The sequence below is a fragment of the Girardinichthys multiradiatus genome, chromosome 19 (assembly GCF_021462225.1).
Source record: "Girardinichthys multiradiatus isolate DD_20200921_A chromosome 19, DD_fGirMul_XY1, whole genome shotgun sequence".
NCBI lineage: Eukaryota > Metazoa > Chordata > Actinopteri > Cyprinodontiformes > Goodeidae > Girardinichthys > Girardinichthys multiradiatus.
The window spans coordinates 12,830,991-12,843,085 of record NC_061811.1 but is presented as its reverse complement, the minus strand read 5'-3'; the positions used below and the strand labels follow the sequence as shown (position 1 = coordinate 12,843,085).

The 12,095-nt window shown below is 40.7% G+C and overlaps 1 protein-coding gene across 1 annotated transcript in view; it reads left to right on the top strand.

The window, feature by feature from the left end:
- The window catches only part of eml5 (EMAP like 5), a 55,349-nt gene that overhangs the window by 16,932 nt on the left and 26,322 nt on the right, over positions 1 to 12,095 (top strand). The window contains exons 5-15 of the mRNA XM_047345115.1: positions 4,725 to 4,910; positions 5,432 to 5,567; positions 7,555 to 7,756; positions 8,448 to 8,585; positions 8,682 to 8,938; positions 9,024 to 9,236; positions 9,333 to 9,503; positions 10,363 to 10,469; positions 10,553 to 10,671; positions 10,758 to 10,944; positions 11,070 to 11,175. Coding sequence (XP_047201071.1) covers positions 4,725 to 4,910; positions 5,432 to 5,567; positions 7,555 to 7,756; positions 8,448 to 8,585; positions 8,682 to 8,938; positions 9,024 to 9,236; positions 9,333 to 9,503; positions 10,363 to 10,469; positions 10,553 to 10,671; positions 10,758 to 10,944; positions 11,070 to 11,175 — 1,822 coding nt within the window. The remainder of the gene's footprint in view (positions 1 to 4,724; positions 4,911 to 5,431; positions 5,568 to 7,554; positions 7,757 to 8,447; positions 8,586 to 8,681; positions 8,939 to 9,023; positions 9,237 to 9,332; positions 9,504 to 10,362; positions 10,470 to 10,552; positions 10,672 to 10,757; positions 10,945 to 11,069; positions 11,176 to 12,095) is intronic.

Below are 12,095 nucleotides of genomic sequence, written 5' to 3'. Positions count from 1 at the left end.
TGCTACATTCTTATACTACTCTCTAATTTTGCGTTGTTTGCTGTTATTTTAGCTTTAAACTCTATGTTCTCTCTGTGTTTCTTCTCTTCCTAAAACCTGCATCTGGCCTTGCTCCGTGTTTAGCTGTGACACCTTCTTGGAGGGGGGCGTTGGCTGAGCTGTTGTTACCAACAACTTAATGCTCACCTTCTACAGATGATACACTTGTCCCTGTCTTTCAGGGTTTAACTCTGTCTCTCCTAGACATAGCTACTGACTGAGATTTTACTGTGATTAACTGTATGTGCTCTCTTTCATAGTCTAGACTAAAAAACTGGCTCAGAGCTTATCTATTTAGTTGTGTTTCCCTCCTAGATGAAGCCACTAAGGGAGCTACAATCATTAATGTTTTACTTTTCTTTCCCATACAAAGCACTCTTGGATCAGTGCCTCTGTGTTTTGCGTCTCTGCTCTGTTCTCTCAAATCCCCCAGTCGGTCGTGGCAGATGGCCGCTCACACTGAGCCTGGTTCTGCTGGAGGTTTCTTCACGTTAAAAGGGAGTTTTTCCTCTCCACTGTCACTACATGCCTGCTCTGAATGAGGGATTGCTGCAAAGTCAATGCAGGACACTGTCCACTGTCTCTACATGCTCATTCAGGAGGAGTGAATGCTGCATGTCACTGACTCGATGCAATCTGCTGGGTTTCCTTAGAACAACTTTTAACCAGTTTGAATAATAAACTGAATCTGACTGCACTGTTTGCTAATTAGGATTAATTAGAATGTATATACCTGACTTGAAATCTGTATAATTCGATTAAATTGTCTTTGTAAAGTGCCTTGAGACAACATGTGTTGTGAATTGGCGCTATATAAATAAAACTGAATTGAAACATCGTGCGGTTACGTGAATGGGTACTCGGTAGTACAGACGAAATTTGGTCAGTATCTATAAAAGTACAGAATTTGGTACCTATCCCTATTTAACCCAGAGAGATATTTGTTGCTTAGAAAAACATTCCTGCAATTTTAAAAAGGCCAGTGAGGATCTTTATGTGATCGCTCTTTTGTCTGCAGATAAAACATAAAAACAAAGTTTAAGATGTAAAATGTTTGTAAGCCATAGCCTCACTTTTAATGCAAGTATTACCTTGTCTATTTAGTTTAACTGGGGCATTTATTTTTGTTGATTTAAAAAAAAAAATCAAACCAGCTTTATCTTTGATTGTCACATAATTATACCCAACAACAGAGAATACTGTACATGCTCTCAACCACAGCAAAGTTGTTTATGAAATACATGCTTCTTTGTTGCCATGATCTAGTTTCTGCTATCAAGGTATACAAAATTTAAACATGGTTAAAAAATGCTAAAATGTTTCTGCCAGCCTGCTCCATATCTCTTAAATGAGATGCAAGTGAAAGATTTGGAGTAAGCAGTTTTCTCACTCTGTATGGGGTATGCAGGAACACTGCTTTCTCTGCTCCCTTTTTGCTGCACACTGTCAGTCAGCTGGCTGAAGGACAGCAACTATACTTCCCCTGTCTTAACGTAAAAGGAAAACAAGTTATTTGGAAACATTCCTGGTTACAAAAGACACAGGTATTCATGGTGTGGAAATAAAATGTGTCACACATGTATAGAAGTGGAATTGCTACGATGAAACGTGCTTAGATAGTATACCTGCTCAGGCAGTACCTGCTGCCGCACCACTGAGATGAAGTCTGTTGGTGTGAACCTGGGCAGAATGTAGACAAAAAGCTATGGACATCAATTCAAAGCAACATGGTTCCCAGTTCATATTTAATCTCTGGTGTGCAATTATACATGTTGCATTTCCTTGGAAATTTTAATTGCGGGTGCATAGTGGTTTTCAGTCTGTGTGACTACAATGTATATGCACATTTAGTCTTTTAAAGATAAAGCAGAAAAAAACTAAAATCCATGTTAAGAGTGACATTCAGGCAAATAGAACGTCTTTTAACAAATACTTTGCTTCAAGTATTGTATCTGTTTGTTGCGTTCTCCTGCTCCGAGCTCCATCATAAACCCCTCCGGCGTCTGGTCTTCCTTCAGTAATATGGGAGTGAAGGGATTAGCCAGTTCCTGTGTTTCGCTGCCTTATCAGTTGTAGGCAGGGCGGACTGTGCAATCACATTGCCTCCATCCCCACTGTTTCCACGTACACCACACAGCAGCTCATGACACACTTTATTCTGCATCTCCATCCTCCCTGATAACTCACGCACCAATATCATCTTACCTACTTAACCTTCAGGCATGCATTCCCTACATGCAGGGGCGTGTTAATATCACATATTTCCAAAAATCTCTCGGAGGGTCTGTGGACACCACCTGTCCTGTTAAGCTGTGTTACCTTGCTTTGGATGTTTAATGGCAGGGCTGGATCTAAGCCTGTGATGCTTGTCTTTGATAATCGATTCCTCCTGTTAGCGCTCAGCAGCTTTATCAGTCAAGACAACAGGTGTGAGTGAGGGTGTGATGGCCTGTTGCCGTCATGGAGCTGTGGATTTGTTTCCTTTCCATTATCCCAATGCAGGGCCTCTCTCGATCTGTAAAAAAAACAACAACAAAAAAACAACTCAAATCACCTAAATTAGTGAGTAATAAAATAAATGTGTAATAAACCAACAGTCGCTTTGTGTAGCGTAAATGTTCCTCTTGGAATACCAGGGAAAGGGCTGTCAGAGGAGTGATGAGTGTGTCACGGTGTGCCGTGAAACGTGCCGGTGTCTGCGTTTCAGTATTCGAGACGCCTTCCCTCAGCTTCATAACTGTGATCTCATCTCCATGTAGACGGGGCGTCTCTCTTTCGTTCTTTCCTCCTGCGTTGGATGGATTTAGTCTTCAGATGAGCCCGTGTGCATGCATCCTAATGATGCTGTTCATAAGTAATGAGCCTGTGTGGACGTGCCTGTGTCTGTGCATGCTGATCTGGTGGTTGCAGAAATGACCCTCCACCCCTTCTTCCCTAAGCAAGATCTACAAGTATTACAGGCCAAGCAAAGGGGGTGTTTTAATTTAATTGAACTTTGCTGTCTTCAAGGTCCTTATGCGTTGTTTATACAGTGGATTTAAAAAGCCTGGAGAACCCTGTTAAATGCCAGGTAATGCAATGTATCAAAATGGAGCATATTAAATGATTTCTGAATATTTTCACCTTTGATGTGATATAAAGCAACATGAAATCATTTGGAGAGAAATTTAAAAACTAAAATATACTGGTTGCATAACTGTTTTTTAAGTGTGCACATCCTCAACATTGTTGAAGCACCTTTTAAATTTCTTACAGCATTCAGTCTTTTTGCTTAGGAGTCTATCATCAAAGCACTTCTTAACGGTGAATATCCACTCTTCATTGCAGAAATGCTTAAAATCTGTCATATTGTGAGGGTATTCTATGTGCATGGTCCTCTTCATCACTCAACAGATTCAGGTCGTTGCTTTATCTGGCCGTTTTAAAACTTCTTCTAGAGAAGCCATTCTTTTGTTAAATTTGATCTACGCTTTAGGTGGACGTCATGCTGAAAATTAAATCCAGCTTCTTCCTCAGCCTTCCAGAAGAAACCAGAAGGTTTTCTGCCAACACTGACTAGTGTTTGGGACTGGTCATAATTCCCTTTTCTATGAAGCTGCCACTACCATGCTTCACTGTGGATGTGGTGCTCTTCTGGTAATGTGCAGAGTTGCTTTTGTGTCAGACATATCTTTTGGAAATGGAGCCAAAAAGTTCAACTTTGCTGTCATCAGACCATAACACATTTTCACACATGCTTTTGAGAGCCTTCCATAAATTTAGGCTTGGATATTTAACATGTTAACATGATATATAACATGTTCTATACAGCCAGTGCTGGCCAGAAAATCCTAAATCTTCTTATATATTGCTGTCAGCCTCTTGGAAGCCTCCCCAATCAGTTTTCTTCTTTCCTTTTCATCAATTTTAGAGGTACATATGGTTCAAAGTATCTTTGCTGTTCCCAGGACTGTGCTCTTCTGGACTGAGGTCATCGATGTTCTACCAGTTATCATTTGGAGCCAGTACTCCAGTGTGGGGGTCACTTCCCCGAGTGCTGCTGTTGCCTTCTCCTGCCAGGCTCTGTCTAGCTCTTCACCTGACATCTTGGTATTTCTCCACTTTCTTGTATTCCTTTTTCCTGAGGTTTCCATCGTTTGGGATGGCCACTTCAATGACGAGTGTCCTCTGCTGCCTATCAGTGATGTCAATTTGACTGAATACAGCTTTCATTAAAGGATGCAAACAAGCAAATGTCTGGAAAGTTCCTTTCAGGACAGGAGAACTTTATTTCTGGATATTCTGATGTACTATAGCTGATGTTAGGTGTGTACAGAATAAAACTAAATGAAATATATCAAAGGGTGCTTCAACCAAAAATTATTTTAAAGGTGTGCACACTTATGATTGTTGGAGCTTTTTATTTCTTTATATTTGCCGACATATTTGGTTGTTTTTCAGTTGAACTGTACAGCATAAATGTCCCATTAAAGGTGCAAAAAGTTTAGAAAATATTAATCTGTCTGACTAGGCATTTTACTGTATTATAAACAAAACCCACATGACCTTACATGGCACTGTTGTTTCCAAATACTGCATAATTGTCAATTTGCTCGTTCAGGACTGGATTAGACAGGAGGATTAGCCACAAAGCTGTTCATTGTTGTTTCTTTTGTTGTTTTTTATTTTTTTTAAATTTTGTTTAGTTTTGGAGTTTATGCGGTAATGCTCTCACACCCAAACGTGGCGTTTTTGGCAAAACGGGGGACCTCCAAACCATCCTCTGCCTCGCCTGCGCAAAAGACGAAGTCACATATTCAGGGGCTTTGAACGGGGACATCTACGTTTGGAAAGGCATAAACCTGATGAGGACAATTCAAGGAGCTCATGGGGTATGTTATCACTCACTTGTTAAAATGCTGCAACATATATGTAGGGATTGCAGTTAAACCTATATTGTGAACCTGCCAAAAACTAAAGCCATGCATGTTTGCTTCGTTTCATTCTGTTCAGAAGGGAAGGATCAGCTTTTTGCTCCACAGGATTAAATGATATCTGTGGGATCAACAGCTGGGTGAGGGGGGTAGGCAAATGGAGGGAGGGGATAATAACTACAGTACATCGTCATTCCAGCTTTTTGTATTTCTGATTTTCTTACTAGAGCTTCAACAAGATGCCTGCTAATGCATAGAGCATTTGTAAGACAGATCATTAGTGCTGTGAGGGAACAGTGAAAACAATGCATGCAAGTAAACTCTCCTGCTCCTCACGTCTTATCTTGAGGCCACAGTTGCGTGTTTGCAATTGTTAAAGCCTCGTTTAGCAAATGGCTGGCTTGTAGCTGGGACTGGTTGTGTCGTCCCCCGTTTGCTGTGCAGATCCTCGCTGACAGCCTGTCATTTTTCTTCCCCAGTCAGGGATTTTCAGCATGAATGGCTGCGAAGAGGGCTTCGCTACAGGGGGACGGGACGGCTGTGTCCGGCTGTGGGATCTCAACTTCAAACCCATTACTGTCATTGATCTCAGGGAAACAGACCAAGGATATAAAGGTGATGTCAAACTGCCTACTTTCTTCTCCTTTAATGAGGGTACAGAAGAGCAGCAAGGCAAACTGTGTTCTCTGAGGTGCCGAGATAATCCTATAAATCTACGTAAAAACACTGTTGGATGTCAAAAGAAAATCTCTCCAAATTACTGCTTGGTTAACTAACATTATCCTTCTTGTTTTCTGTTTCTTCCATCTTTACTTGTAATCTTGGACGTAACAGTAGCTAGAGGTGAAAATAGTCGAGGTGGGTAACATTATCCAGGGCGGAGATTAATTCCCATTTCAGTCTGTTTGTAGCAGTCCCCATCGTTGCTCAGCTCTTTCTCTTGTTATTAGCAAGTCTGCACTATGTACAGTTGCCATCTTCATTCAACGTCTTGTGGAAAAAGTGAAATGTCAAATAGAAAACAAACTCCTTGTAATATATATTTTATCACTTCTGTTTTAATAATTCCACTGTAGTAAAAAGAGCAAAAAATCCTAAATCAAACCTAAACTAGCTGTAGCAGTGCCTTGCAAAAGTATTCATACCTCTTGCACTTGTTGTGACATCCAAGCTTTAATGCATTTTGTGAGGATTTTATGTGATATATCCCCACAAGGTAGTGCATAATTGTGAAGTGGAAAGAATGTAGGTTTTTTTGCATTTTTGTTTGCGTACTCAAATCCATAAGGTTATCCATAATTTTGCGTCTATTCAATATTCAGTCCCCTTTACACAGATGTCCTTGAATCAAATACAAGCAGCTGCAAAAGCAGCCAGAGGGTAACTCCAAAGCAGTTGCTCAGGTGGGAGAATCTCTTAACACTATTAAGTATTAACTATTAGTTTTAAACAACACAGATCTGGCCTTTAAGGCAAGAGTAGCAGAAGAAAGCCACTTATAACAGAAAGCCACAAGAAGTCCTCTTTTCAGTCTGCCACAAGCCATGGAGGAGACAGAGCAAACATGTAAAAGAAGGTGCTCTGGTCAGATGAGACCAAAGCAGAACTATGCACAAAACACTATTAGTGCGCCAGCAAATTTTCACCAACATCATCCCCACAGTGAACCATGGTAGTTGCAGTATCTTGCTGGGAGGACACTTTTCTGCAGCGGAAAAAGGAAAGCTGCTCAGAGTTGATGGAGCGGAGCTTCACCTTACAGCACGACAACAGCCCTGAACATGCAGCCAAGCTACAATGTGATGCATTTTTATCAGTTAAAATGGTTCAATCAAAGTCCAGGCCTGACTCTAATTTAGAATCTGCTGCACGACCTGAAAACCGTTGCTAGAAGCAATATATCAGCTAGTTTAACCCCAATATGCTGATGCTGCAAATACCCCGTCAAAAGCAAAGCAAAAATGTAAATCACTAGGTGCGATTATTTCTCTGTAATTGCAACAAAGCTGGTTGTAAAAATATTAAGTTGAGCTGGGAGGATTGGGGGTCCAAATGCATGCCGTACCTTCTATAGTTTTAATATGACAAAATGAAGAAAGGTTAAAGGGGTATAAACATATTTGCAAGGCTTCGATAGTAACCTGCCCTGTTTTTTCTGTACATAAAATCCAACCTTAATGCTGAAATCAAACATTTGTTGCAGGGCTTGATGTTCTTTCTCTGGCTCAATATAGCTCTGATTATAAGTTATTTAAATCTTGTTGTATGTACTGCATGATAGGCAAGAATCCAAACATCCACAAAAGCTCAAAACATGTGCGCATTGTATGTGAGCAGCACATGCATCATGCATTTGACTGTAGCTGTACTACCCAGATTCAGTTACAGACTGGCTTGACATGTGTCATCACCCTGTACAAATCTCCGTCCCAGCCTGCAGATGGCTTTTATCACCTCCTGTCTTTATAATGGCTTTTGTGCTTCTTATAATGACTGTAAAAGCAGCAAATGTTTGTCTGCTCCCGTGCTTGCGTGCCTTTTGTTTGTTCTGTTTTCACAGTTTGCCTGAACCATTTTGTGTGTGTGTGAATGCTTTGGATAGGGCTGTCTGTGCGCAGCGTGTGCTGGCGTGGAGATCACATCTTAGTGGGGACACAGGACAGCGAGATCTTCGAAGTGGTGGTTCACGACCGCAACAAGCCCTTCCTCATCATGCAGGGTCACTGTGAGGGCGAGCTGTGGGCACTGGCCGTGCACCCCACCAAGCCTCTGGCCATGACAGGAAGTGACGACCGCTCAGTCAGGTGAAACTCATCCTTCATTTCCACATATTTTGCTTCCAGACTTACTTGTGCTATTTGCAAACCTTGATTAATACTCCTTCATGCTTTCTAATGATCTTTCAAAAACATTTATTAGACCTTGGCTACTTTTTTACAAAGTTTTAGGATTTTATGGGCATCAAAAGGCCACCACTCTAAGCAAGTTAGCAAAGAACCAGTTTTATATTGGACCTTTAGGCACTTAGTTACGACCTGTCACAATCACAGTTTTTTTCTATTTACTTTGTTGGATCTGTTAATTATGCCAAAGGTAACACCGTTTGACAAACAGAAACAGTAAATTAGCTAGTCTAATAGGCTGAGATGAATATAAAGACAATTTTAGTGGTTTCAAACTTGCACGGTATTACATAGTTTAGTGTAATCCAAGATCTAAAAATATTACAGAAACTGGTCCTCTAATAAAACTGTGTTGCTTGAAATATTTAAACCAAACGTACATCCCATTAGACATTAATCATTTTGTAGCTTCTCCCAAAGTTACAGTCACAAAGCTTTTTAACTAAGAGCATAAAGTGATAAAGGGTAAGATTTGCAACATTTTTGCTTTTTCTGTGTTGCTCCTGCTGATTGTGTTGCAGGTTTCTCCTCTCTTCTCACTGTCTGGCTGTGTAGTTTCACTCTTGTTTATTCCAACCTTCTGTATCTGAAGGATATGGAGCCTCATTGATCATGCATTGATTGCTCGATGTAACATGGAGGAGCCAATCCGCTGTGCAGCCGTGAGCACTGATGGTATACATCTAGCGCTAGGAATGAAGGATGGCTCGTTCACTGTTCTTCGAGTCAGGTTGGTCACACAGTTAAAGGACAAATCATACATTTCCTTTCTAAATGCCCACTAAATGCACAGCTATGTTATTATATTTTCTGTCCTGTTTTTTAGGGATATGACAGAAGTGGTCCACGTCAAGGACCGGAAGGAGGCTATTCATGAGCTGAAGTACTCCCCCGATGGGGCCCATTTGGCTGTCGGCTCTAATGAGAACACTGTGGACATCTATGGGGTGGTGCAGAGGTACAAGAAAGTGGGCGAGTGCATCGGCTCAAGAAGCTTCATTACACACATGGACTGGTCCACAGACAGCAAAAACCTGCAGACGAACGACGGCAGCGGCAGACGGCTCTTCTACAGAATGCCAAGTAAGTCCACAGCCATGAACCACTCTGTTTCTTGGATGTGAAATGGAAAAAGCTGTTTTTGTAAGATAAACTGTCTTCTGTTGAGGTGGGAAAGAGGTCACCAACAGGGAGGAGCTGAAGCTGGTGCAATGGGCTTCATGGACATGTGTGTTGGGCCCTGAGGTTAATGGAATATGGCCCAAATACTCAGATATCAATGACATCAACTCTGTTGATGCCAACTTTAACAACCAAGTGTTAGTAACTGCAGATGACTATGGATTAGTCAAACTGATGCGATACCCGTGTATAAGAAAGGGTATGAAATACACATATATATATTCTTTAGCATTTATACTTTTTAAAGTATCATGTAGCATGTAGTGTTAACCCATTTGTTTTCTCTGTATTTTAGGTGCAAAATTCAAAAAGTATTTAGGTCACTCAGCCCACATAACTAATGCTAGATGGTCACATGACTACCAGTGGGTCATAACAATTGGTGGGGCAGATCACTCTGTGTTCCAGTGGAAGTTTATTCCTGAAAGAAAGTCGTCGAAAGAGGCTCTTCATATTGCACCACAAGGTGAGATAAGGCTCCCATCATGTTTAGTGAGGAGATTTTGTGGCGTGGAAGACAACCATTAAACTACATCGATGTAAATAAATAAATCAGCATCATAATTTGTCTTGTATTCTATTAAGATTTTGTTTCTGAAGGATGAATTCTTCTCCATAAGTTTAAAATGACATAAAATAGGATAAAAGTAAAGAATAAAGGGTGAATAATTAAAACAGAGAAATATATTTATAAATGGTGTTTGCAATAAACAGTTTAATTACCTATAAAGCCTTTTTGTGTTTGTAGCTCACTATTTACTAATCTGCATTCTGCTCCCACCAGCTTCCTGATCTTCATGTGTTAAACTACCAGAGAGATTTCTCCCCATAGCTTGTTTTCAACAAACTATAATTTCTTTAATGTGCAGCAAAGGAATGGTCGTCACATTAATTAAGACGCATCCAATAAAAGCGAATGGAGCTTGGAAAGTATAGTTGCTTTGTCATTCTCAAGTCATATTTTTCCTCAAAGCAGAGTGCAGCTGTGCTCTCTGAAATTACACCACCTACTAACTGCCTTTCCTTTTAATTTTCCTAATGGATCTTGTGAGTGGTTGCCCTAAGCTGCCAGCTCTGCTTATTGCCCTGCTTTGGCACGGATTCGCTGTGCTGCATCTGCGTTTTTAGACATTTTGTCTCCAACGTTTTCATTGTGAAGCATGACAGCCTAATAAATAGCAGATGTCATAGTATTATCACATGACCGACCTGAACTACCAGGGAAACTGGCTGTTGTTTGGGTTGGGGGACTTGTCTGATGAAGAGGCAGGTGATGGATTTTCTTTTCTGGGAAGCTTTTATGTAAATTTGTTTTCTGCCTGCAGAGACCTTGGCAGACTCTAACAGCGAAGAATCTGACTCTGATCAGTCAGATGTGCCTGAAATGGACTCGGAAATTGAGCAGGAGACACAGCTCACATATCGGCGACAGGTTTGTCACATGTTTGAACACAAGCTGGAAAATCAGGTGCATTTTATAAGCAGCTTATGCAAGTATATTTTACATGCATTCAGGTTTATAAAGAAGATCTACCTCAGCTCAAAGAGCAGTGCAGAGAGAAACATCGAGCAACAGCAATGAAGAAGAGAGAACGAGCACCAGGAAATGGTATCAAGCTGCACTTCATCCATGGGTATGATTGAAGACATTTTGTTTTAATTCAAGCTATACCAACTGTCTTTTCTCCATAATATCACTCCCTATATTGCTTTATTGCAGCTACAGAGGCTACGATTGCAGAAGCAACCTGTTCTATACCCAAACAGGGGAGATTGTCTACCATGTAGCTGCTGTAGGAGTTGTGTACAACAGGCAACAAAACACTCAACGATTCTACATGGGCCATGATGACGACATCCTTTGTCTGGCTATCCACCCCCTAAAGGACTATGTAGCAACAGGCCAGGTAGATGTGCAAACTCAAGGATTGTTTCTTGGTCATAGAAATGAACAAAAAAGCACATTTTAGGTGTTCTAAAGTTCTGATTTATACCAAGTTTATGAATTAGATGATGGGCTTTGTTTATTCAGGTTGGCAGAGATTCCTCAGTCCACATATGGGACACAGAAACGTTAAAACCCATGTCTGTGTTGAAGGGTTTTCATCAGCTTGGAGTGTGTGCCCTCGACTTCTCAGGTAATAACCAACCATTCAAGACAGTATATATACAATACCTTGCAAAAGTAATAATACCCCTTTTAACATTTGTAAGATGTTTCATGTTAAAATTCCAAAACATCCATGTATTTTATTGGGATCTAATGGGATAGACCAACACAAAGTAAAACAGAAATGCAAAGTGTAAGCCTAACAAATGTGTGGAGTACATTTACATTCAGCCCCCTGTACTCTGATACCCCTAAATAAAATCCAGTGCAACCAATTACCTGCAGAAAACATCTAATTAGTCAAGTTTACTTGTGTCGTTTAATCTCAGTACAAATACAGTTGTTTTGTTAATAGACTAAGAGGTTGAATAAACGGCACCATAAAGATCAAGAAGACCAAAGTAGTGGACAGCTTTAAAGCAGTGTTAGGTTGTAAAACAACAGCCCAGGGTTTGAACATCTCATAGATCAACAGTCAAGTCAACATCCAAGCTGACTGGCTATTGTAATTCTGGAGGAGCTGTAGAGATTTACAGCTCAGGTGCAAGAATCTGTCCGCAAGACAGCTACTAGTTTTACACCCCACAAATCTGGCTTATACAGAAGAAGAAAGGCAAAAAGAAAGGCATTGTTGAGAAAAAACAAAAAGTCACGAAGGTTTCCCAAATTCAAGTAACAGATACATCGAGCGTGTGGAACAAGGTGTTCTAGTCAGGTGAGAACGATACTGATCTTTTTGGCTTACTCTTGAAAGAAAACATTTTAGAGGCTCTAAGACTTGGAACCAGGGTGGAGGTACACCTTCCATCAGGACAAAGACCCTAAATATACTGCAAAAAATGCAACATGTCACGTGTGGAGTAAAACTAACACTGCCCGTCCCCTAAACACACCATCAACCATGATAGTGGCAGTATGTTGTGGGGAAGTTTCTCTTTAACACGAACA